This window comes from Marmota marmota, unplaced genomic scaffold, assembly GCF_001458135.2.
Source record: "Marmota marmota marmota unplaced genomic scaffold, marMar, whole genome shotgun sequence".
Lineage (NCBI taxonomy): Eukaryota > Metazoa > Chordata > Mammalia > Rodentia > Sciuridae > Marmota > Marmota marmota.
This window is the reverse complement of record NW_025999900.1, coordinates 8,097,446-8,124,395: the sequence shown is the minus strand read 5'-3', so window position 1 is coordinate 8,124,395 and position 26,950 is coordinate 8,097,446. Positions and strand designations below refer to the sequence as shown.

The 26,950-nt window shown below is 36.5% G+C and overlaps 1 protein-coding gene across 5 annotated transcripts in view; it reads right to left on the bottom strand.

Annotated features, from left to right (window-relative positions):
* The window catches only part of Exd2 (exonuclease 3'-5' domain containing 2), a 52,357-nt gene that overhangs the window by 14,846 nt on the left and 10,561 nt on the right, over positions 1–26,950 (bottom strand). For 2 of the 5 annotated variants that reach the window (XM_015490538.2, XM_015490521.2), the window contains 4 exons: positions 25,728–25,837; positions 17,722–18,121; positions 7,398–7,654; positions 2,997–3,123 (listed from right to left, as the gene is read on the bottom strand). In XM_015490538.2, the coding sequence (XP_015346024.1) occupies positions 2,997–3,123; positions 7,398–7,654; positions 17,722–18,075 (738 nt within the window). In that variant the 5' untranslated portion in view covers positions 18,076–18,121; positions 25,728–25,837. The remainder of the gene's footprint in view (positions 1–2,996; positions 3,124–7,397; positions 7,655–17,721; positions 18,122–25,727; positions 25,838–26,950) is intronic. The other 3 variants (XM_015490545.2, XM_015490530.2, XM_048798570.1) reach the window with 2 other exon arrangements.

The window sequence follows — 26,950 nt, the reverse complement described above, 5'->3', positions numbered from 1 at the left end:
GGATAGTAGGGGATAGGAAAGGTAGCAGAATACAACAGTCACTAATATGCCATTATGTAAAAATGTGAGTGTGTAACCGATGTGATTCTGCAATTTGTATTTGGGGTAAAAATGGGAGTTCATAACCCAATTGAGTCAAATGTATGAAAGATGATATATCATGAGCTTGCAATGTTTTGAACAACCAATAAAAACAAATAAATAAATAAATAATTTTAAAAAAAGAAATAAGAATGGTGAGTTCAAAAAAAAAAGGTATTGTGTCCAACTACAACTAAAAATAAATACTTTTTTTAAAAAAAAAGGTTGGGGGGGCCTGGGGATGTGGCTCAGTTGGTTAAGTGCTCTTAGATTCAATCTCCCAGGACCAAAACAAAAACAAAAACAAAAAAACAGTGTGGTAGTGCATGCCAATAATCCCAGCGACATGGAAGGTTGAGGCAGGAGGATCACAAGTTTGAGGCCAGCCTCAGCAATTTAGTGAGACCCTGTCTCAAAATGAAAAAGCAAAAAGGACTGGGGAAGCAGCTCTGTGGTAAAGCACCCCTGGGTTAAATCTCTAGTACCAAAAAAATTTAAAAAAAGAACCACACAGAGCATGTATATGTCACTTTGCCACTTTCAATATCAATCAACATTTTTTATATGCTAGCTTTACTGAGATATAATTCACTCATTTTAAAAGTATCTAACTCATGATTTTTAGTGTACTTATGAAGTGGTGCAACTATCACCAGAATCAACTTTAGAACATCCTCATCACCCCAAAGAGAAATCTTATATTCTTATCTGAGTTCCCCAAACTTAGGCAACTACCTATCTATTTTCTGTCTCTACACATTTACCTATTCTGGATACTGCATGCAAATGGAATCACACACTATGAGATCCCTTGTGACTGATTTTTCTCACTTGGCATAACGCTAAAGATTCATCAATGTTACAGAATGCACCACTTTTATGAATAATAATATCCCACTGTATGGTTATATCACATTTTATTTATCCATTCATCAGCTATTTGATCTGATCAGCTCTTTACGTCTCCTCCTTAAACGTGAATAGATAACTTAGGTTATGAACATTTGAGAAAAACCTTTAACATGAAAGACAAAGACCAAAACATTTTTAATAAGGAACTCAGAGAAAAAAGAGACAATTCAGGAAGCAAAGAAAACTTCAGAAATCTTTAATATTCTAAGATATGATATTATACCCATTAAAAAAAAGAAACAGAAAACTATTTTAAAGGTGAATACTTAAAGGTGAATACTTAAAGATGACCAAGGAGTTCTTGTGGTTTAAAAACATGATAAGGAATAATTAAAAATTCAATAGAAAAACTAGAAGATAAATTTGAAGAAATTTCCCAGAAGATAAAAGAAAAAAAAAGAGATGGAAAATACAAGAGAAAATATTTCTCCAAGAAAATTAGAAGATCAGTTCATGGAGTCCAATTTCCAGTATACTAAAAATATATGAGTTCTAAAAATGAAAAGTAGACTACAACATTTTCAGAAATAATTTGAGAATAATTCCCTGAACTGAAAGACATTAGCTTCTCGACTGAAGGGTTCACTGAATTAAAACAAAATGAATGAAAAATGGCCTAACCATCATGTTTGTCCTCATGAATTTCAAAAAACTAAGGAGAAGAAATGTTCCAGAAAGAAAAAGAAATCATACACTAAACATCAACACTGGAAGCTAGATGACAAGGAGCACTGCCTTCAAAGTTCTGAAAGAAAAGTATTTCTACCCTAAAATGCTATCCTCAGTCAAATTATTTATTAAGAGAAAGGGAAACCAAGTATTTTTCAGACAGGTAGGTGTCATAAATCACATCCCAGTGCTCCCTTTCTCAGGAAGCTGTTATAAATGTATGCCACCAAGATAAAAAAGGGAAAAGGCCTGGAATTTAGAAAATATAAGATCAACTATAGAAGAGAGGTGAAGGGAATCCCTGGGCTGATGCTAGAAGCAAAATTCCAGGATGAGAGGTGGGCAGCAGGTTTAGAGTACAATCAGTCCTGGGAGGGATCTGTCATCTGTCATCCACAGGGGGATGGCTCCACGAGAAAACCAAATGAGTAGTCCACCTGATGTGTCTGAACCAGCCAAGAGCAGATCTATAGTTCTGGCAAAGAGGTGAAGGTTAAAACAATTCATAGTTATATAGAACACGAAGCAAGAAAAAATATAATAAATATTGTTCCTGGGAAAACAAAAAGTGTGTAAGAAAAAATAACATTGTAGTTTACCATGTTACTTAGTTATAAAAAATAGCAATATCAATAGTGGAAGGGCTGGGAGAGTGCTTGCCTCTCAAGACCAAGGCCTTGGCTTTTATCCCCAGCACCTCAAAAAATAAAGAAAGTCCTCTACACACACACACACACACACACACACACACACACACGGATGATTTATATTATATTAACTAATAAAAATGATAATTTACCTACATTAGGAGAATGGGATAGGGAATAAATACTGGGTTGAACATAAGGAAATTGCAAGACTACTAAATCATATCTTCTATAGTAAAAACTCAAAAGATATATGTACAATAAGAAAGAGCAATGCATGTAATTTAGAAATATCCTGGAAACTACCAGAAAGAAATTTCTTCTGATAAGAAGGAAGAGGAATTAGGAATGAGGCGGTTAGGGCAGGTAACCACTTACTGTTTCTTATGTGATGTCTTAAATAACACTACATTTTTCATTAATTATTAATTTGTATTCATAAAAAATTACATTTTCTGAAATTCCTGGCACATAATAAATGCTCAAAAATAAAATATAATAGAGACTAATCTTTTATTTAAAGTGGCAGGTACATTATCTTGAGTATCTTGAGTATCACCAGATTCTAAGTCTATTTTAAGGCATCTCTACCTATTACTTATATCACACGTGAAAATCAGAATTTTAAAAACAATTATATTTCTGAGGCAATGACTTTTATTCTTCCACTATTCTGATAAGAAGTACCTGATCCTCTGAAAGATTCTCAGCATCCCAGTTGCTGCAACGAAGTAGAAGGGACTTGTCAAGGGGAAAGTTCAAAACTGTTTCAGCAAGTGATTTCAGGCTAAGTCCATTACACAGCAAATTTTTCCTACAATAAAAAAAAATCATATATCAAAAAATGAGCAAAGAATATGAGCAGGAAAATTAAAAAATGACATATAAATGGCCAATAATAAACAGAGGACCAATAATCACTAGACATCAAATAAAATGATAATTTGTTATCTATTAGAGTGCAAAGAGTTTTTTAAAAAACTGTATACAGTGTCAATGAAGACTGAAGAATCAGGCAATATCATTTAAAATTTGTGAATGAATGGGCTGGGGATGTGGCTCAGTGATTTGCCTAGTGCTTGCCTAGCATACATGAGGACATAGGTTCAATCCCTAATGCCACACTCAAAAATTAATAACTAAACAAATACAAAAATAAAATTTGTGAATGGTACTTTTTTTTAGCCTTTGTGAAAAACAGTTTAATAATAAACAACTGTCAAAACTTTGAACATGAAAATTCTCTGATCCAACAATTCCACTTCTGGGAGTTTATCCTAAAGACAAAAGTACATAAAATGATCTTCACTAAAGCACTACTTACAATAGGAAAGAATTATAAACAAAACAACCTAAATGCCTATCAATAGTGTTTATGTATTCTTTTTTTAAAATATTTTTAGTTATAGATGGACACAATACCTTTATTTTATTTATTTTTAAAAATATTTATTTTTTAGTTGTAGTTGGACACAATACCTTTGTTTTATTTATTTACTTTTATGTGGTGCTGAGGATCGAACCCAGGGCCTCGCACATGCTAGGCAAGCACTCTACCACTGAGTCACAACCCCAACCCCTATGCATTACTTCTTAAATCTGAAAAAGTGATAAGGTTATTTTCACTGAAGAGGTAAAAGTTCAAAAACTAATAATATAAACTACACTTTGTGGGCTTTAAAAAAATTCTGATTAAAATTGCCACAAAGTGGTACAAAAATGTAATTTGTCCAAAGATCAAAAACAAATATGAAATTAAGAACACATGTAACACATGCCTATAATCCCAGCTACTCAGGAGGCTCAGACAGAAGAATTGCAAGTTCAAGGCCAGCCTTGGAAATTTAGAGAGACCTGTCTCAAAAAAAAAAAAAGTCAAATGCTCACTGGCAGAGCTTGTAGCTCAGTGGTTAAGTTAAATCCTCAGTACTAAAATAAAATAAAATATAAAAGTAGGAGCCGGGTTGTAGCATAGTGGTAAGCATGTGCACAACATGAGCATGGCCTTGGGTTCAATACCCAGTACCAAAAAAATTACAACAGAAGTGAATGCTTATTATTAAAACTCAAATGACAGAGAAATACAATGGGTGAAAAGGAAACTCCTCCATGCATTCACCCATATTTTCTCTCCTCAGAAATAACTACTCTTAACAATGTCACCCCTCCATGTTTTTTCTATGCACAAAAAACAACAGATGGTTATAGGTAAAGGAGAAAATGTCTTATTTTGGTATTTGCTTTGTTCTCTGCTTTGCAACTTGCTCTATTCTTAATGTACTATGTACTTCCTTCCATGGCAGATAATACAAATGTTCTCACTTCATCCTTTTTAACAGCTGTGTAGTTTTACAAGCATGGGTACTTCTATTTCTTAAAATCATTACCCTCATTGAAGACAATATTTAATTTTTAGTTATTTAATAATTCCACTTGAATGATTAAATTTTTTTTAATGTAACATTTGGGAAGATTTCACATTTCTTGAGGATGAATTAAAAACAAAATGCCAGGGCTGGAGTTGTAGCTCAGTGGTAGAGCACTTGCCTGGCATGTGAGAGGCCCTGGGTTCGATCCTCAGCACCATATAAAAAAATAAAGGTCTTATACCCATCCACAACTAAAAAAATATTTTTTTAAAAATGCCACTTTTTCCACTTTATGTTTTTCAATAAAAGATTTCAAAATCATATACAACAACCACTACAATAAAAAAATCTAAAGATGCTAGGCACAGTGATGCACACCTATAGTCCCAGCTACTTGGGAGCCTGGAGACAGGAAGATTGTTGAAGCACTGGAGTTTGGACCAGTCTGGGGAATATAGTGAAACCCTGTCTCTTAAAAAAGTCTAAAGAGTAAGAAGATAGCAGTTGTCCCCCTAAAATCTTGCTACCTTTAGTTATGTCAGTTCCATCTAACTTCCTAGTCAGCTGAAAGAAATAACTACTTACCATAGTCAACAACAGGAGAATCTAACAGCTGTTAATACTGAGTTTGAGTCTTACCTCTAATATCAAATATACTATGTCAAAAATTTTAAGTTTATTACTAAAGTGCTCAATAAAAGTGTTTTTTAAAATATTTTTTGTAGTTGTATATGGACACAATACCTTTACTTTATATATTCATCTTTATGTGGTGCTGAGGATTGAACCATGGGCCTCACACATAGAGTGCTAGGCAAGCATTCTACCACTGAGCTACAACCCCAGCCCCAATAGTTTTTAAAATTCTGATGTCCTTAAAAAAAAGGAAAGGTCTGATAAGTTTTATTCTTATTTCTGGAGAAATTCAAAATAATATTCAGCTATGGCTAAATTCTTATTTTGACACTTGATCATTCTGTATTTAGTCAAAAAGAGAATTCAATGTACCTTCAATTTCTATGTGTTCATATAGGTAAGAATAAATGCATAGAAAAAGATCTAAAAGGAAAATCAAGCAGCTATAATGATGAAGAAAGTAACAGTTAAAATTTACATAGTACTGTACATGTCGAACACTAAGTTCTTTACAGAGTTTAACTGATTTAATCCTCACACCAGTCTTACAAGGTGGAAACACTGCTATCTCTTATAGATAAAGAAACTGAGGAACAGAGAAGTTAGTGCCTTGCCAAACTTCACAAAGCTAGTGAGTGGCAGCACTGGGACTCCCACACATAGTCTGCTCCCAAGTCAACCTTTAGCTTCTATACATGGCACAGAATATGGGAGGCCTTAATAAAAGGTAGCTTTTGCTGTTATCTTTAAAATATTTTTTACAGAATTTTCATTTTTATAGCAATATTTTAATGAAACAAAATGTATAGAAAAAAATGTGTACTTACAAGAGATTTCTGCATATAAACCAAACTAAAAATTCACTTTTTAAAAATATATGTTTTTAAGTTGTAGATGGACACAATACCTTTATTTTACTTCTGTGTGGTGCTAAGGATCGAACCTTGTGCTTCACACATGCTAAGTGAGTGCTCTACCACTGAGGGCTGGGGCTGGGGCTCAGTGGTAGAGCATGTGTGAGGTACCACAAATAAATTAATTAATAAATAAAATAAAGATCCATCCACAATTTTAAAAATATTTTTTTAAAAATTCATTTTATACTAAAAAACTATGATAAGCACAGATTTTAATCAGGCCATCTCTGAAGCTTGTCAAATCCTCCCACCTTTTAGTGTCAGTGTCACTTGAGGCAAGAAGAGCTGTTTCAGCTCCTGTCATTATAAAGGAGGGCTGGTACAAACACATGAGGAGGAAACATGACCCCTGGAAAAAACAAGTTGAAATAGAATTTCCATAGGAATAGAATTCTAAGGAAAAGGGAAATCACTCTTCCTCCCAGACAAGTGCTAGCTCTACCATAATTTTTAGCCTAAAGCAAGGTTTGCAAACTCAAAAGCTTATCAGGATGAGTCGGGGTTATAATGGGAATGGTAGAGATTCTGATAAATTTAAAAGAGCATGTTCATTAAAGGGGACAATCACTATCTGGCCCATTATTGCCCTCAAGAACTCTGGACTCATTTAAATTTTCAAGAAAAGCCAGAAATACTGATACTTACAATTAAATCTTCTGGATTTAAAATTGAATTTTCATGTGGGAAAAAAAAAAAAAAGCTGCAGCCCTAATTTAGCCAGTTTGTAAATTTATAGTGATACTTTACTGACATTTCATCAAAAAAAGACAAATTCACCAGGCATGGTGGCACACACCTATAATCCCAGCTACTCGTGAAGCTGAGGAAGGAGGATCCCAAATCTGAGGTCAGCCTGGGCAACTCAATGAGACCCTGTCTCAAAAAAATAAAAAGGCCTGCGGATATAGCTCAGTATTACAGTGTTTGCTTAGTATGCACAAGACCGTGGGTTCAAACACCAGCACCATACACAAAAATGACAAATTCTAGGTAACTAAAGTGGTCTCAGAAGTTGAAATAATCTTATAAGTTCAATATGCACTTCAGAATCCTCTGGGTTTCTAAAGAATTTCAAAGATTTCATTATCGATTTCCAATAATCTACAAATCTTGCTAAAATGTTTGCCCCACAGCTGTGGGTAGCCTAGCGTTCATGTCAATCATACCTTTGCCGTATGGCCAGATAGCGGAGGTCCAGGCACCCCCGAACAATGAGGCCATAATCCTGCAGAAGCTTGCTGGCATCTTCTGAACATCCCACTCCAACTTTTAAAATGGTGCCATCTGCCAAAATGTCCAATAACGTTCTTGGTAGTGTTTTACCTCCACAGATCAGCTTGGGTAAGCGAACCAAGACACACAGGCCACTTGGTGAGGCCATCTGTAACAGTGACAGAGGACTGGCTTTGCCTTCCAGATTCACCTGCAACAGAGCAAGAAAGACCATGATCTGCGGTTCATACCACTAAAGAGCAGTAAGCACAACACAAAACTGGGGGCAAGGGTGGGGTGGGGTAAGGCTAAGAGGCACATCTTAAACTTCCCAAAGAGAGAAGCCAACCAGATTTGGGGTTAAATCCAAGGAGAGTAAGTACTAACAAACACAATGGACACTGTGAAGCAGCAACCTAAATAAAGCTTCCTGAGAGCCCAACTGTAGCCCTGAAACATGAGCAGTCCATAAATAGTGGCCAGCTGACAAAGAGGCACTCTGGGACACACATTGGCAGAGTCCGACACAGTACTAGAAAAGAGGGCTAAGGAGTAGAGTGCCAAATGACCATGTTCTCTTCATCATCCAGACTTTCGGACACACATACCAGCAACACCACACACTTACCTTATCATCACACTCTCAAAAACTGATTTTTAAAAATAGGTAGGAAATACAGCTGTGTAAATAAGTGGTACCTGCCAATAAAACAAACCCTGGTGGCACAAAGTGCTTTCTCAGCATTTCTTATCTAAATAGTGGTCATAAAGATAAAAATGGATATTGAGCATTAAGTTAGGACATTTATATGTTAAGAGAAAAATAATTTCATGTATTATTCATATTTAGACCTAGGTTTCATCTTTTGGGGGTCAGAGGTCAATTTGAAAAAATACTAAAAGCTAAAATGTTATCCCTAGAAAAATTTATATACAAAATTCACATATATTTTTAAGAGTTTAAAGATTCCCTAAAACTATCCATGGGATGTTGAGCATAGAGGTACAGTCCCATAATCCCAGCAACTCAGGACGCTAAGACAGGAGGATCACATGTGTGAAGCCAGCCTCAGAAACTTAGAGAGATCCTGTCTCAAAATAAAAAATAAAAAGGAATGGTGATGCAGCTCACTGGTAAAGGTCAAGCACCCCTGGGTTCAATCCCCAGTACCAAAACCAAAAAACTATCCATGGGCTCCAAAATGAGGTTCCCAATAAATTCCAATCCTTCTCATATTTCAGGAGAGGAAACTTAAGGCCTATAGGTGAAACAGTTTGACCAAATATGATGACTTAATAATAAAGCCAGGACTATAACCTAAATTTCCCAGTCTCTAGAGAAATACTTCTCAAAGGACAGTGATTTTTCCCTCCAAAGGAAATTTGGTAATGTCTGGAGAAAATTTTGGCTGTCACATATGGGAAAAAGAAGTGCACTGGGATCTAGTAGGTAGAGGCCAGAACGCTGCTAAACATCCCACACTGTACAGACTAGCCATTCACAATGAAAAATCACCTGCCCAAAATGTGAAAAATGGAGAGGTTGAAAGACCCTGTGCCAGGCTCTCTCACTGCCACACTACCTATGTGCAAGGCACTGCACAGTGCCATCACAGACATGATTATGGAAGCATGGTTCCTGATTTAGGAACATACAACCTCACAGGAGGTGCAGCAGACATTAGAAACACAAGCTGACAAACACAGAAAACGACACAGCAAATACCAAAGGAGTGATTCAAACAGTGTCACAAGTAATCAGCAGGAATATTTCATAGTTGAGCTAACCAAAGTCACAGAGAGAAACGAGCATCACAAAGAGCTGCTGTTAAAAATAAAATATTTGAGAGTCTTGGCCCTCAAATTCTCCCCTAATGCTAAGTAAAATATGAGTTAATTCATACAAGCCTTAGAATTTCTTCTCAGGCACTGCTTTACAAATAAGTAGTAGTTCTATACTCTTAAAACAAACCATGCCAGTGTAATCTCTATGGTGTCTATCTCAGTCAAGATCCAAAAGACTTAGAAGAAATATGACTACTTCTGGGTGTGGTGGCACACAACTGTAGTCTCAGTGACTCGGGTGGCTGAGGAAGAAGGATCACAAGTTTAAGGTTAGCCTCAGCAATTTAGCAAGGCCCTAAACAACTTAATAAGACCCCATCTCAAAATAAAAAATAAAATGGACTGAAGATATGGCTCAGTGTGGGCTCAATCCCCAGTACCAAAAAACAAAACAAACAAACAAAAAGAGAACTGAATATTGGTTTTTGTTCTATACCAATCCATCTTGATGTGGCAAAACTGCCTTTTTCATTAATAAGCAGCTTTCTCCCCCTGTAATACAGGCTGAATATCCCTTATCCAAAAATCTTGACACCAGAAGTATTTTGGATTTAGATTTTTTTTCAGATTTTGGAATAATTGCATATAAAATGAAATATCTTGAGGATGAGACCCAAGTCTAAACATAAGATTCATTTATGTTTCATATATACTTTATATATACCACCTAAAGGTAATTTTGTACAATATTATTAGCACAGCTGCATTTTGGCTATGACCTGTCACATGAGGTTAGGTGTGGACTTTCCACTTGTATCATGTCAGCACTCAAGAATTTTCAGATTTTGGAGCATTTTAGACTTTCAGATTAGGGATGCTCAATGTATATCTGCCCTGCCTTAGAAAAGGCTATAGCTCTCTACTTCTAATATGTAGTACTGCTAATTTGGCATAAAACCCCCTGCAAATTCTTAAGGCTTGACCTTTGCACATCAGGTCCAATAAATAAAATATACAACTAAATACAAACATACATATGCCTTTTAAAAAATATATTTATTTTTTGGTTATAGTTGGACATAATACCTTTATATTACTTATTTATTTTTCTGTGGTGCTGAGGCTCAAACCCAGGGCCAATACATATGCCTTTTTAATAGTGCTTCTGTACTGTGTTGAAGATCCAATATATTTTAATCAGTTTACTCACTAGGCATCCAAATGTATAATTATGATTCCAATTTACATTGAATGCACAATTAGAAGTGTAATTTTTCTAGAAAGGCAATTTAGCTTAAAGAATAAGATGCCCAGTTTTTATTTCTCATATTTCCCCTTTTTCTTTATTTCATTAGTATCATTTAATCATGTGGTCTCTGGGGTTTTTTAAGAATTATTTAACCCACATAAAAATTTTTGAGATATACACAATATACAGTCATATGCCATGTAATGTTTCAGTCAATAATATGGGTCACATATACAATGGTGGTCCCATATGTTTATAATGGAGCTGAAAAACTCCTGTCACACAGTGATGGACATATAGCCATTGTAACATCATAGCACAAAGCATTACTCACATATTTGTAGTGATGCTGGTATAAAGAAACCTACAGAATGCCAGTCATAAAATAAAGCACACCCAACACAAAGATAAGATACATTTGAGGTAATGAATGTCTATTATCCTGATCTTATCATTGCACACTCTATTCAAGTATTGAGATATCACACTGTACTCCATAAATATGCAAAATTATGTAATATTTTAAAATAAAAATACATATCAAAAAGTTTAAAACATACCACTAAGTATAGTACATAATACTTGATAATAATAAATGAATAAGCCAAGTGTGCTGGTGCATACTTGTAATCCCAGTGACTCAAGAGGCTGAGGAAAGAGGATCACAAGTTTAAAGCCAGCCTTAGCAACTTAGCAAGATTCTGTCTAAACATAAAAAAGGCTGGGGATGTAGCTCAGTGATAAAGCACCCCTGGGGTCAACCTCTTAATACTGCAAAAATACTACCACCAACAATAACATAATAACAAACAACTATATTACTAGTTTATATATATCACATTTTTATTATTTTAGACTGTACTCCTACTTATAAAAAAAAGTTTACTGTAAGACGTATGTCATGTTCCTCCAGTAGCAGCCTCATACAATCTCCTGTTTATGGCATCTCTGGATTGCATCAAAAGGCCACAACAAGTGACTAACCATACCACACACCATAATGCTCACATAATGACAAAGTTGCCTAATGAGACATTTCTAGAATATATTATTTTCAATAAGTGGCACATGACTGTACATGTATATTTATTTATAAATCACATACATGTAATGTGGTACTACTGCATTATATACATATTGTGGACTGGAGATTGAACCCAGAGCCTCATGCATGTTAAGTATGTGTTTTATCACTGAGCTACACCCCTACTCCTGTATACACTATTAAATATACGCAAAATGAGATGGGCATCATTGTACCCTAGGTACATGTATGACTGCACATATGGTGTGATGCTACATTGTGTACAACCACAGAAATGTAAAGTTGTGCTGCAATTGTGTACAATGAAACAAAATGCATTCTGCTATCATATATACCTAATTAAAATAAATAAATAAATTAAAAATACACAAAAGTAATAATTTTAAATGAATTATGTTATCAGTCATTACAGATGAAATTTATAACACTCTACTGTTTCAGTGATTCATTTAAAGAACATAGGGTTAGAGAACTTTCTTCCTGAGAGTCAAAGGGTAATCCATTTTAGCTTCAGTAAAAACTGAGAGCTGTTAAGTCTCTGGCAAGGCCTAGGAGTCTTTAAATGACCCCATGATGGCAGCAGAGAGTAAAAAATGATATGGGACCATATTCTGGGCTGGCACAGGTTAACTAAGGAATATAGTCTGTGGAGTTAACAAATCAGTTAAATTTAGCCTGAGGCTTTTAGAAATAAGTTTTCCCTGTTCAAGTGGCCCTGTACAACCTGTGTGGCTGGAGAATAATATGAAAGGATGGGAAAAGAGTAAGGAGACAAAATCAGAAAAAAAAAAAAAAGAGAGAGAATGTAACTAAGACATCTGAATTTTATTTTAAGCAATTAGAAGGGTTTTTAAATGGAGGACTGATGTGATCTGCTTTTTTTTTTTTTTTTTTTCCTATGGAAACCAACCCAGGGCATCAGGCTATACCCCAGCCCTGTCTTCCTTTTTTTTTTTTCTTTTTGGTACCAGAGATTGAACTCAGGGGCACTCAGCCACTGAGCCACATTCCCAGCTCTTTTTTAAATTTTATTCAGAGACAAGGTCTCACTGAGTTGCTTAGGACCTCACTAAATTGCTGAGGCTGGCTTTGAACTTGTAATCCGCCTGCTTCAGCCGCCAGATCCACTGGTATTATAGGTGTGCACCACCATGCCAGGCTAAAAGACCATTTTGGAAACTCTCTGGAGAAGGACTGAAGATGCACAAGAGTTAAAGCAGGTAGGCCAGTCAGGAGGCTTCTGCAATAGTCTAGATGCAAGATACTTGAGGCTTTGGAAATAGCAGAGGAGATACAGAGAAGTAGATGGATTCGATATATATGTTGGAAATAGCATCAATAATACTTGTTAAGTGGGAAAGGGAGGGGTTAACCATAAGAAGAAAGAAGTGAACTTCAAGCAGGCTTGAGGCCTGGGCCTGCAGAAGGATGCTCTTGGGAAAATAACCTTTATTTAGCTCACTCTTTATTGCATCAATTATTTGCACCTGTTAGCAAGGACATATGCAGTAAATCTCCAGAAACAATCAGGCAGGAGTCACCAGCCAGAAAGGTACTTAGTAACATCTTCATCTCTACCTCCAAAGGCAAAAGGCAAATGGCTTCTAAAACATGGCAGGAGCCCCATTTTGTACACCTTACCATGGGCAACTCAGGGGTATCTGGAAACTCATGCCTCTGTCTGGTAGCATGTTTTGCTAATTCCTGCTTTGGATAACCATTTCATATATTGAATTTTCATATATCTTGCCAAGAAATTTAACATACTATAAACATTTATTAACAAACTATAGTATTGTCAGGAGCTGCCACATAGGAATAGAGCGCCCCTTAGCTTTGAGCAATGAGAATGTGGAGATGCAGCAAGCCAGCCGTGGGCTGTGTGTGTGTGAACTATAAGCACTGAGTACACAAAGTGGACTGAACCGATGTTGCCTCTGTTTGGGCGGGTGACAGATGTTTCTTTTCGCTGGATCTGCCTAAGATCCCCACACAGCTCATGAGATGGGCGTGGCCTTCCTAGATGTCAGTCAACCTACTGACAGCAAGACATGAAGAAGCTAGACTCAACCCCCTGAAACCTGATCCCTTGCCTCATTTGAATGGCTTTTCCCCAATAAAAAGGTTCAGCATGTGTTCCCCACTCTTTCTTGCCTGTCTTGCCCCCTTGTGGGAGCTGTAGCTGAGGAGTGGTCACTAAACCCAAAGAAAAGGTACTTTCTGTGTCTGTGTGTGTGTCTTTATTTAGTCCCCAAATTCATTTGGAGTGACCCTGACCAGTTTACTCGTGTGATGCGACACAGAATGTTAAAAAATTTAGCATATGGGCTGGGGATGTGGCTCAAGCGGTAGCACGCTCGCCTGGCATGCGTGCGGTCCGGGGTTCGATCCTCACCACCACATACAAACAAAGATGTTGTGTCCACCGATAACTAAAAAAATAAATATTAAAATTCTCTCTCTCTCTCTCTAAAAAAAAAAAAAATTTAGCATACCATAACTGCCTATTTGTCTGATGTTCAATTATATCACCATTGGACAACTCTTATTTTTTTAATATTTATTTTTTAGCTGTAGTTGGACACAATGCCTTTATTTTATTTATTTATTTTTATGTGGTGCTGAGGATCGAACCCAGGGCCATTCACGTGCTAGGCTAGTGCTCTACCACTGAGCCACAACCCCAGCCCCACGGTTGGACAACTCTTAAGAGAGGGGAAGGGTTCCCTGATTGTCCTTGATTGTACAGAAAAGTAGGAATAACACATTTAAGAAGAAAAATCCAGAGTTCTATTAGGAACATATTGAGGGGTTTTTTTGCTGTTATTTTTTTGTAGTACTGTGGATTAAACCCAGGATTTCACATATGATAGGCAAATATTCTACCACTGAGGTACATCCCTACCCCTTTTTCAAAATTTTATTTTGAGATAGCATCTCCCTAAATTTCCCAGGCTGTTCTTGAACTTGTGATCCTCCTGTCTTGGCCTCTGGGAAGCTGGGATTACAAGTGTGCACCACTGTGCCTGGCAGGAACATGTTAAGTTTGAGATCACTATTAGACATTTAAGAGCAGATGTCAAGTAGATAGGTGGACATAAAAGATTGACATTCTATTTTTAAGACCAATTAGCATATAAATGATATCTAAAGCTATAAAATTAGATAATAAGAACATGAAATATAGGGCATAAATTAGTGCCTGTTGATATATATATATATATTTATTTATTTATTTATACACACACATATTTATTCTTTTGGGGCCTTCACATATTTAAAAACTTATGCCAGAATTTTTAAATTAGTAGAATTCACATTTTAAAAAATTCATATTCTAAATTTCTTTTTCAAGACTGGACAATCTGGCAATACTTGGCTTAAACAACATAGCAGCTTCTTCATTCATGAGACATTAATTAGAATTCACCATAATGTCTTCTCAACACTGAAGCTAGCTGTCCTCATATTTGTACACCACTGTTTCCCAGGATCCACTTCTCTATCAAAAGTAGGAAATTGGAAGATAGCCCAAGAAGTCCTCACGTCTAAAGAAAGAATGAGCTGGGTGTGGTACAGCATGCCTGTAAGCAACTTAGTGAGACTCTTGTCTCAAAATAAAAAGGGACAGAGCTTCAGTGATACAGCATCCCTGGGATCAATCCCCAGTATTGTGGGGGAAAAATTTTTTTTAAAAAAGAGAGAAAGGTCTGGGGATGTACTCAGTGGTAAAGTGCCCTAGGTACAATTCTTGGTACCAAAATAAAAAAGGAAAAGAGAAAATGAGAAGGAACATATTTCTTTATGAATTTAAGGATAGCTGAAAATACCATCACTCTACATCATTCATTCACCTTACCCATTTGGACCTTATAAGCATCTGAGTTTGTAATTCCTGGGGTAGATAAACCATCTGAGTTTCGTCAATATTTAGATGCTAAGTAGAAGGGAGATCAGAAAAGGGAAAAGAGGGGGAAAGGGTGTAGCTCACTAGTAGAGCACCTGACTGGCATGCACATGGCCCAGGGTTTGACCCCATGGTGGCACACGGCTGTAATCCCAGCAATTTGGGAGGCTAAGGCAGGAGTATTGCCAAGACAAATCGGAAAGCAGCAAAGAGCAGACAGGAGAGCACAAGTGCATGAAAGCCAAGCAGAAAAAGTCATGTAAAGGAGTTGTGCAGATGCTTTTGAGAGTCCCAAGAAGTGTCCACTGGATTAAAAAGCAAGTCTTCAATTTGATGAGTGGAACATTATGGAAGGATGTCGAATTAAAGTAGGCTAAAGAATAAATGTATATAACCAGAGATATAAAAAATTGGTTCTATATATGTAATAAGAATTGTAGGGGCTGGGGTTATGGCTCAGCGGTAGAGTGCTCGCTTCGCACATGCAAGGCCCTGGGTTCGATCCTCAACACCACATATAAATAAATAAAATAAAGTTATTGTGTCCAATTACAACTACAAAAAATAAATATGTTTTTAAAAAAGAATTGTAATGCATTCTGCTGTCATATATAAATTTAAAAATTTACATTAAAAAAAGAAAAGGAAATTCTACTTGAGAAAGTAGAGGAAAAGAGATAATAGAGCAGAACTTGATGAAACAAAATACAAAGAAGATTAACAAAGTCAAAAGTTGTTTCTTTGAAAAGACTAAACTCTTGGAAGAAATAATCAAGAGAAAAGGAGAGGGGCTGGGATGTGGGTCAAGTAGTAGCACGCTCGCCTGGCATGCGTGGGGCGCTGGGTTCGATCCTCAGCACCACATAAAATAAAATAAAGATGTTGTGTCCACCAAAAACTGAAAAATAAATGTTAAAAAAAAAAGAGAAAAGGAGAGAAGTGTGAATAGCAAAGTCAGGAATGAAAAAAGACTTCTTTATATTATTTATCAAACAGGAAAAAAATTGTCAGAGGATATTATGAACAAGCTTATGCAAATAATTTAAACATTTAAAAGATATATTTCAATAAAAATAAATAATAAAATAAAAAATAAAGACTAAAAATTATCAAAACTGAGATACTGTGGGGGCTGGGGTTGTGGCTCAGTGGTAGAGCGCTCGCCTAGCATGTGCGAGACCCTGGGTTCGATTCTCAGCACCACATAAAAATAAATAAATAAAATAAAGGTTTAAAAAAAAAAAAAAAACTGAGATATTGGGGATGTGGACCAGTGGTAGAGTGCTTGCCTAGCATGCTCAAGGCCCCAGGTTCAATCCCCAGCACCACAAGCAAATAAACAACAACAAAAAAATAAAACTTGCTAAAACAGACACATAAAAAACAGAAAATATGAACAGCTCATAATTTTAAAACTTTCTTTAAAAGAAAATTTCAGATGGCTTCACCAATAGACTCTAACTAAACATTTAAGGAAAAAAGAATGTAGATCTTACACAAACTCTTCTAGAAAACAAAAAAATAGGGAATACCTGTAACCTACTGTATTACGTTTTGTTTTGTTTGCATAGATTTTTATCAAAGCCTTTTTTCATGAAGTTTTTATATTACAGCAATTTGGGAAAGGAAGTCATCTGAAGGGAGACGTGGCATCCAGCATGAATTCAATATATACAAAAGTCAACAATAAATTGGACATGGTGGCACACTGCTGTAATCCCAGCAATTTGGGAGGCTAAGGCCAGAGTATTGCCAAGTTTGAGACTAGCCTCAGCAACTTTGTTGGATGCTCAGCAACTTAGTGAGACCTTGTCTCAAAATAAAAAAATAAAAAGGACTGGGAATTGGAGATCGGTGTTAAAGTACCCCTGGGATCAATCGCCAGTAAAAAAACAAAAATATTGATTGCAACTAGTATTTAATGAGCACTTTCTATATGTTAAAACTATACTGAAGCCTTTGTACTGGATATAGGTACCATTACACCCTTATTACAGACAAATAAGTAAACTGAGACTCAGAGAGCTAAGAAGCTAAGCAGCTTATTCGAGTTCACAGAATAATCAGTGAAAATGGAACTCAAGAAGGTTCATCCAACTCCAGAATCCAAAATCATAAGTATTCCTCTATCCTAAGAAGAGCAGCAGCTTCATCTGCCAAAATCTACCCACAAGCTGGGAACAAACTAATTCTCCATTCAGCCTTCCTACCTGACCAGCCAAAGCACCTAGTCAGAAAAACAGAACAGGTCTGTGTTTCGTTTTTTATTTAATTTTTTGCTTTTTAACTTACCCACTCACAGTCGATTCCAAGTACTGGAAACTCTTCTAACTCGCTCCTGAGCAAGGGCTCAATCTGATCCCACTCTGCCTCCTGAGACACTGTCACCACATCTGCATGGAGAATTCTCTCCTCCCAGGAGGCTCTGGGAACACCAGAGGGCAGCTGGTGCTCTTCTGAAGGGGGCTGCTCTCTCCTTGGTGTCACTTGCTCTTGCTGCTGCTGCTGCTGCTGCTGCTGCTGCTCCTGGGTCACACCACTTGTCTTACTCCTGAGTCGCTGGATGCCTTTCCATAGGACAAATCCCCCCACAGCCACTCCCAGAAGGGTGGTCACTGTCAAAGCCACTAAATTCTGTCTAGACATCTTCAACTTTTTACTGTTTAGGAAAGCATTTTACTAATCACACAACCTGCAAAACAAACATCAAAAATATATTTACATACAGAATATAAACCCTATGTATAAACAAGTTTTCCCCTAAAAACTTCCACCTACAATCCTTATACCCACAAACTAAAACAACTGCTATAAATTTCCACAAACAATAGAATTTTTTTCATTTTTGTACTTTTTCATTCCATCTCTATCTTCATCCTTCCCACCAAAAACTCCCTAGCCCTCTGACAGTTACCCAGGGTTCCCTTAATGATATAAAATCTTATTAATCAAAACAGAATAAGCTAGACCTTCACCTTGGATTATTGATTAACTAGTAAATGAATTGATTAGTTAATGATTCTTTCTCAATGTGTTTGCAGTTTAGCGGGGCGTGGTCACACAAGCCCTCAATCCCAGCTACTTGGAAGGCTAAGGCAAGGATCACAAGTTTGAGGCTAGCCTCCACAACTTAACAAGACCCTGCTCCAAAATAAAAATTAAAAGGGCTGAGGATGTACCTCAGTAGTAGAACATCCTGGGTTTAATCCCCAGTACCACACACACTGGAAAAAAAAAAAAGTGTTTGAACTTTAAACCTTTAATCTCCTACCAGCTGAATAAAAAAAAAATAAAAAATAAAAACTTAATCATCTATCAGTTGGTGGGGTGACTGTTTTACTCTTCTGGCAGGTGTGGGCAGTAGAGGCAGAGGAAATGGGCTTGAAAATAAATATTTTCCTGTTGCTCCAGAAGTTTCTGTTGATCAGTAGTTCTCCAAAGAAATTGCCTCAGTTTCTACAAGGTAAGGCAGGGGCAGCACGAAAGGGGAAGAACAACAAGGGATGAAAAAAGAAAAAGGTGACACTTGGATATTGTGATGATTTAGATATTAGGAGTTCCCCAAAAGCTCATGTGGAGACAGTGCAACAGTTTAGAAGTGAAATGATTAGACTGTGGGAGCCTTACTCAGATCAGTGCACTAATACCCCCAGGGATTAACTGGGTGGGGACTAGGCAGGTAGGGTGTGGCTGGAGGAGGTGAGTCTTTGGGGCAAGCCTTCCGAGTATGTATTTTGTCTTTGGTGAGAGAGAAGTTGTCTCTCCCAGCTTCTGGGTTGTCCTGTCTTGAGCTGCTTTCCTCCTCCCAGCCTTTCCACCATGATGTGCTGCCTTATCTCAGGCCCAGAGCAACAGAGCTGGCTGGCTATGGACAGAGACTTCTGAAACTACTAGACCCAAATAAACTTTTCCTCCTCTAAAATTGTTCTTGTCAGGTCTTCTGGAGTAAAAGCTGACTAAAACAAATATCCAAGATGCCCAGAAGGAAGTTTCAAACAAATGCCATAGGACCAGGAAGGTTAATGAAGATAAAAGAAGCATACCACAAAATAGTCCCTTTGCCTTTATCTTAGCACATGTGGCTTTTACCATGTATCTTTTGTTTTCCTCATTTCTGATAAACAAATGAGTATACAGTGTTATTTCTATACTATTAAAAACAACAAGTTGGGCATGGTGGCACATGTGGGAGGCTGAGGCAGGAGGATCTAAATTCAAGGCCTGCCTCAGTAATTTAGTGAGGCCCTGAGCAACTCAGCAAGACTCTGCCTCAATATAAAAAATACAAAAGGGCAGGGATGTGGCTCAGTGGTTAAAAGCCCCTGGGTTCAAGCCCTGGTACGAAAAAAAAAAAAATCAGTAAAAGTGTGATAATAACTGGTCAGTGGCCCTTGGCCTCAGTGGCAGGAAGAACACAGGGCAATAACCACTCAGCACACGCTGTTGGATTCCTCGTGGGAAGAAGGCCCAGTGTAGTCAGATACTGTGCTAATCAAGATCACTCAGGGATCTGAATTTTACAAGGAATGTTACCACTTTTAAATATTAGCAATAAACTTACAGTTTCTATAAATATTGTGTCAGTCTAGCATGTTGCTGAGCAATCATTGCGTGGGCTCTGGCCCCAAACCTCAACTGAACAAAGACAGAGCAAATCTACAGCGCCCTGCCTAACTGCCATACCTTTTCTATGACTCAGGGTTTCCCAATGCGTCCTGTTTTTATCACTTTTTTAAAGTTTCACAAACTTTACTAAAATAATTTTATATTTACAACAATGTAGATTATACCTATGTCTATAGAGATATTCAGCTACTGGAATAAAAAAATGGCATCACAACAATTGTGACAATAAGAATAAAAAATGGTAATATACTGGCTATGCTGTTTTTAAAAACATTTACTTTGGTTTAGAAACTGTGCTAAGTACTTCAAATATACTTTTTCTAGTGCTTTTATTGAATAGGAAACAGGCTTAATGAGATTAAATAACTTGTATAAAGAGACATCTGTTTAAAAGAATTTTGAGTAGATATAAAAAGACTTTCCTTTCCTACTCTAAATAACACAAATTCTGGGGAAAAACAACTGAAAAGATAAAAAAATTAATATGCAGTCGAGCTGAGAGAGAGAAAAAAAGAAATCATCAGATATCAGAAATGGAAGTGGAAACCAGGTAGAGACCACAACTCAGACCAGCCCTAGCACTGGGGGCAGAAGTCGAGGTCACAGGCCTAGGACACATTGGGACCCAAAAGAGTGCTGCTCTGTCCAAGAACAGGGACCTGAAAAAGTTTTTCCACTATGGGGTAGGCAAGCCACCTGCCCTACAGGCTTAGAGTATAAACAGAGCACCAAAAGAGAAGACAGAGCCTGGAGCCATGCTGTGCAGAGACAGGGCCCAAGTTTACACTCCCCTAACAAAAGGAAACCCAAAGCCAAGAAAATGAATTAAGACTGATTCACAATTGCTGAACTCTGCTGTTAACTAGACAAAGTCAATTACAGAAGTATGGTCTACATTATATATGTTTCTAGCAAGATTTCCATGGAAGACCTATTCTAAGACCAGTCCCTGGAAAAGGGCTTACAAATGAATCAAAACCAACAAGCTGGGAGCAGAGGGGCACACCTATAATCCCAGTGGCTTGGGAGGCTGAGGCAGGAGGATCAAAGCCAGCCCTAGGAATTTACCCAGGCACCAGGCAATTCAGTGAGACCCTGTCTCTAAATAAAATACAAAAGAGAGCTAGGGATGTGGCTCGGTAGTTGAGTGCTCCTGGGTTCAATCCCTGGTATCCCCAAACAACAACAAAAACCTCTAAAGCTAATAAAATGAGTTCATAGAGCCATCAAACAAAAGTTTCCATATCTGGAATCTGAAAGGGACTTTAGAGCAAGAATATTCACAGGTAATAAGAAAATAATAGCTAAAACATGAATAAGAGAAAAAAATTAAAAGCAGAATTCTAGGTATGGAAATATTTTTAAAATTTTTAAATGTAATACTCAATGAACAAGTTACACACCAGATTAGACACACATAGAGAGTCATGAACTGAAGATAAGTCTTAGGATGTTACCCAGAATGCAGTGTGAAGAAATAAAGAGGGAGAACCACAATGGAGTAGAGGAATGGAGAATGGACAGAAATTCCAGTATCTAAGTAAAAAAGACTTGAAATATATGAAGGGGATCAGATTTAGAACAGTTTTCTGAGTCTCAAGATGGATAAATTAAATCTATCCACAAACAGACTTGTATCACAATGTTCACAGCATCTTCATTCATCATAGCCAGAAACTAGAAAAAGCCCAGGTGGTACATCTCTATATGGAAATACTACTCAACAACGAAAAGGTGTGAATTGACAAATGCGACATGGATGAATCTCAAATACCTTCAGGCTGTGTGAAAGGAACCAGACATAAGCTCACATACTAGATAGACAGTTAGATAGATAGATAAATAGATAATAGATAAGGCTCTGCTTATATAAAGTTCTAGAACAGCTAAACCTACCCTATGGGTTTAGCAGTAAATGCTCCTGGAGGAGAGAGGAGTACAGGGCAAAGACACTGCACCTGAGATCTGAAGGACAAAAGGAAGCCCATCATCCAAAATCTCAGGAAGAACATTTCAGGCATGAGGGAACTTTCTGGAATGGTGGTAAAGTTCTATAGCTTGTAGGGGTTTGGAGTTATAGTTCTCAAGATTATTTCTGATTTTTTACTCTGCTGGACTGATTGTGGTCTTTCTCACCAGAGTGCACACTCCATGACAGCAGAAACAACTGGCAATTTTTTAAAAAATATTTTTTCAGCGGTAGGTGGTCACAATACCTTTATTTTATTTATTTTTATGTGGTGCTGAGGATCAAACCCAGTGCCTCACATGTGCAAGTGTTGGGAACAGAAGTGATAATACTCAATAAATCTTCATTAAGTAAATAAAACTCAATTTGAAGTATTATATTAATATGTTAATGATAAATGTCTAATTCAATCATTGGATTATAAGATTTTTTATTATTTTTTAAATTTATTTATGACAGCAAAATACATTACAATTCTTATTACACATATAGAGCACAATTTTTCATATCTCTGGTTGTATACAAAGTATATCACACCAATTTGTGTCTCTGTATATGTACTTTGGATAATAATGATCATCACAATCCACCATCATTTCTAACCCCATGCCCCCTCCCTTCCCCTCCAACCCCTCTGCCCTATCTAGAGTTCATCTATTCCTCCCATGCTCCCTCTCCCTATCCCACTGAATCAGCCTCCTTATATCAAAGAAAACATTCAGCATTTGGGTTTTTGGGATTGGCTAACTTCATTTAACATTATCTTCTCTAACTCTATCCATTTACCTGCAAATGCCACGGTTTTATTCTCTTTTATTGCTGAGTAATATTCCATTGTATATATATGCCACATTTTTTTTTATCCATTCATATATTGAAGGGCATCTAGGTTGGCTCCATAGTTCAGTTATTGTGAATTTTGCCGCTATAAACATTGATGTGGTTGGGTCCCTGTAGTATGCTAATTTTAAGTCCTTTGGGTATAGACTGCCAAGGAGAGAGATAGCTGGGTCAAATGGTGGTTCCATTCCCAATTTTCCAAGAAATCTCCATATTGCTTTCCAATATTGGCTGCACCAATTTGCAGCCCCACCAGCAGTGTATGTAAGATTGTTTATTCAAGAGAAAAAAGAGTTAATTTCCATTACTGAGCCTTATTGCTCTGAATAGGCATTATGATTCCATACTGGGCCAGGAGTGAGAAAACTGGAACCTTGCTGGGAGTTCCACACCTTTCAGTGCTCCCCAGCTCCTATGACTGAAGCAATCTACAGTCCTTATTTTAAATTTTTTTTGTTTTATAAATTAATTATTTTATATAATTTTATATTATTTATATTTTATATATAAGCAAACATCAAACTATTTAACAATAGTTACATAAGAGTAGTAGGATTATGAACAATTTTTTTTTCAAATTCTATATGTATCTAGAATTTTATAGTGGTATATATTCATACTTAGAAAAACAAAGTTTTTTGTTAAGTGTTTTTTAAAGATAGGCAATGTAAATATACCCACTTAATATGTAATTCTATTTCTGGGATAAATCACATTTTAATTAAGTGACTATGTCAAAATTATTCAGAAAGATGATAACAACATGGGTCCCAGAGTCAAATAGCCTGGGTTCAAATCCAACCTCTGCCATTTGCTAACTATATGAACTTGTGCAATTCACTGAATTTTTCTATACCTCAGTTTCCTCATTTGTGAAATAGGAAAGATAGCACCTACTATGTAAGATTATTGTGAGGCTTAAGATTATCACTATAATTTACTAAGCATATTGGCTAGTTCATTAGAGTTCAATAAATGTTAGCTACTAATATTACACAGAACTCCTATTAAAGGAAAAGAAAGAATCTTTGACTAAAACTTAGGAGTCAAGTACAGTTTCCATCCAATTAAAAATTCCTTTCGATAGTTATCTTGACAGACCATGACCTATCTCTGCTGAATACTTTCAATCAGAGTTCACCATCTGAAGAGGCAGTTTTCGTTAAAAAGTCACTGCAATCCTCAGCACCACATATAAGTAAATAAAATAAAGGTATAAAAAAAGAAAAGTTAAAAAAAAAAGTCATTGCATCTGTAAAAGCCACCTACATAGAAATTACTCTTTGATACTCAGCTGGTCTCTGAAATGACAAGAGTTTGCTCCCTCCTAAGAGCCTATCAAATAGTGAAGACAGTTCTTAAGGCTGCTTTAAGTTCTTCCTAACTTATAAACTTGAAGGCAAGGGCCTCCGGGTTTGTCAACATACCTCCTCCAATGTGGCACCCGAGTCTGTACTCAACACTTGAGAAATGGTCTAAATGAGGCAGATAACAATGATACTACTACTTCCCATTATGTGGGCCCTATATTTTATTAATAAGATATGAAATAACACATTTTTTAGTAACAGCAACATACTGTTAGGTCCCATATGAAGTTTATGGTAAACTAAAATTGAGTGATACAGAATCAATCCACATTTTATGTATTTCTAGTTTCTACTTTGCACTTAAATTCAATACTTTGTTTCTTCTTTACAAATGTTGTTTCAGCCAAACATTTCATCTGCTGACACCAGTTTGCAGTTTCACTATGCCTTCCCTCTCAAAAGATGATCTTATACACAAATGTGAAACTTTGTCTTCAAAGAAAATACCATCTTCTAACATGTTTTAATGCTGTTTATTTCTATATAGAGAGGTTTTGTTAGTTTTTGTTTTGTCTTTTCTAGCCAAAGGACTCATTCAGTAAACATGTATACAACACCTTAATAAGGCAGACTTGGTATTAGAGAGGATAAAGAGGGTTAAAAGGCACAGTCTGTCTTCAAAATATTTAGGATTTCACAAAAGAGAAATACATGTACTGAACAAATTGCAGTTGGTGAGATAACACTAACAACTGAAGCGTAGAAAGCACAGGCAAGAACAACAAAGAAGGGCAGTTGTTTTTAAGGGACACTTACTAGAGAGATGATACCTGATTAGTGTTAAAAGTGAGCAAGAGGGGCTGGGATTGTAGCTCAGTGGGGGAGCACTTGCCTCAGACTTGTGAGGCACTAGGTTCAATCCTCAGCACCATATAAAAACAAAATAAAGATATTGTGTCCATCTACAACTAAAAATATATTTTTTTAAATGGGCAAGAGTCCTCCAGGTGCACAAATAAGAGATGTCCCTCCAGGCAGGGAACAATATTGTGCAAGAAAAATCAAAGCCATTGTATGAAATATGATATGTTAAGAGCTTTGTAATGTTTTGAACAACCAATAATAAAAATTAAAAAAAAAAGAAAGAAAGAAAGAAAAATCAAAGCCAGAAGCATCACGGTTATAGGTAAAGGTGTAGAAAATTTAATTTGTAGACTAAGCATAAAATACTCATTAAATTTTAAATACTACAAAAAATGTAAAAATATCTTATTGATAATTTCTATGTTGATTTTTTTTCTCCCAAGCATTGGGAATTGAATCTCAGGAGTTCCTTACCAGTGAGCTACACTCCCAGCCCTTATTTTTTATTTTAAGACAGGGTCTCACTTAGTTGCCAAGGCCGGCCTTGAAGTTGTGATCCTCAGTCTCAGTCTCCCCAAGACACTGGGATTTCAGGCATGCACCACCATGGCCAGTATAAGGGATCTTACATAACCCTACAGGATGAAGCTTTTTAGGTAATGGAAACCCAATAAAAATAAAAGACTTACGAAGACAGTGGCTGGATCAAGCTAATATGTCAAAGAACACATGGTGGCAGTGTGGGTGCTAGATTGAAGAGAGGCAAAACCAGAGCATGGAGATCAGTGAAAAGACAATCCTAGAGCCAAGAGAAGAAGACCATATGAATCAGGGCAGAAGAAATCAGAATGAATAAGAACAACAGCTCCTAAACAAAATGGTTACATCAGCATTAGAATTATCTGGAAAAATAATAAGTCATCAACCAACTTTTAAAACTTCAAAAATAATTTAGAAATTTTGATGGATATGAAAGCAAAAGTTTACTGAACCCAGTATAAAAACGTGAAAGAAAAAATTTCATTCATAACAGCAAACATAAATATAAAGCAATAACCACATACACATATATACAATGCTGGATTGAACTCAACATGTACAGGCACTTTACATGTACATATACTCAGGCATATACTACAATGGCCTAAAGACATTGGCCCAATGGCCTAAGGACTCCCATTAGGCCCTGTTTCCAAAAGGGTCAACCATTTTCCAAAAGCACCACCCTAGAACTAAGCTTTTAACACGTAGATCTTTGGAAAACATGAAACATCCAAACCATATTGTTATATAGATATACTCAAAATAATATATAAGCTAGGTGCAAACTTAATTTTTGAAACCTTTTTTTTAAAAATTGAGGGCTGGGGTTGTAGCTCAGTGGTAGAGCACCTTCCTCATGTGAGGCCTTGGGTTCGATCCTTTTAAAAACTGAATTGACCATAAAGACAACCCAAGCAATGGAAGAAAAAATTGCAAATCATTTATCTGATAAAGGCATATATCTAGAATATTCAAAAAAGAACTCTTACAACTCAATAATAAAAAGGCAAATAGCCAAATTTAAAATCAGATTAAAGATACAAATAAACATTTGAAAGGAGACAGAGAAATGGCCAATAAATACATGGAACAAAGTCCCATGTCATTAGCTATTAGAAAAATACAAAAATCCGAACTCTCAAACATTGTCAGTGAAAACGTCAAATGGTACAGCTAATCTGGAAAAAGATCACCAGTCCCTCAGTTAAGAAAAACTTACCATATGACAGGATACAAAATCAACACACAAAAACCAATAGTTTTCCTACACACCAACAATGAATTCACTAAAAAAGAAATCATGAAAACAATTCCATTAACAATAGCCTCAAAGGAGGAGGAGGAGGAGGAGGAGGAGGAGGAGGAGGAG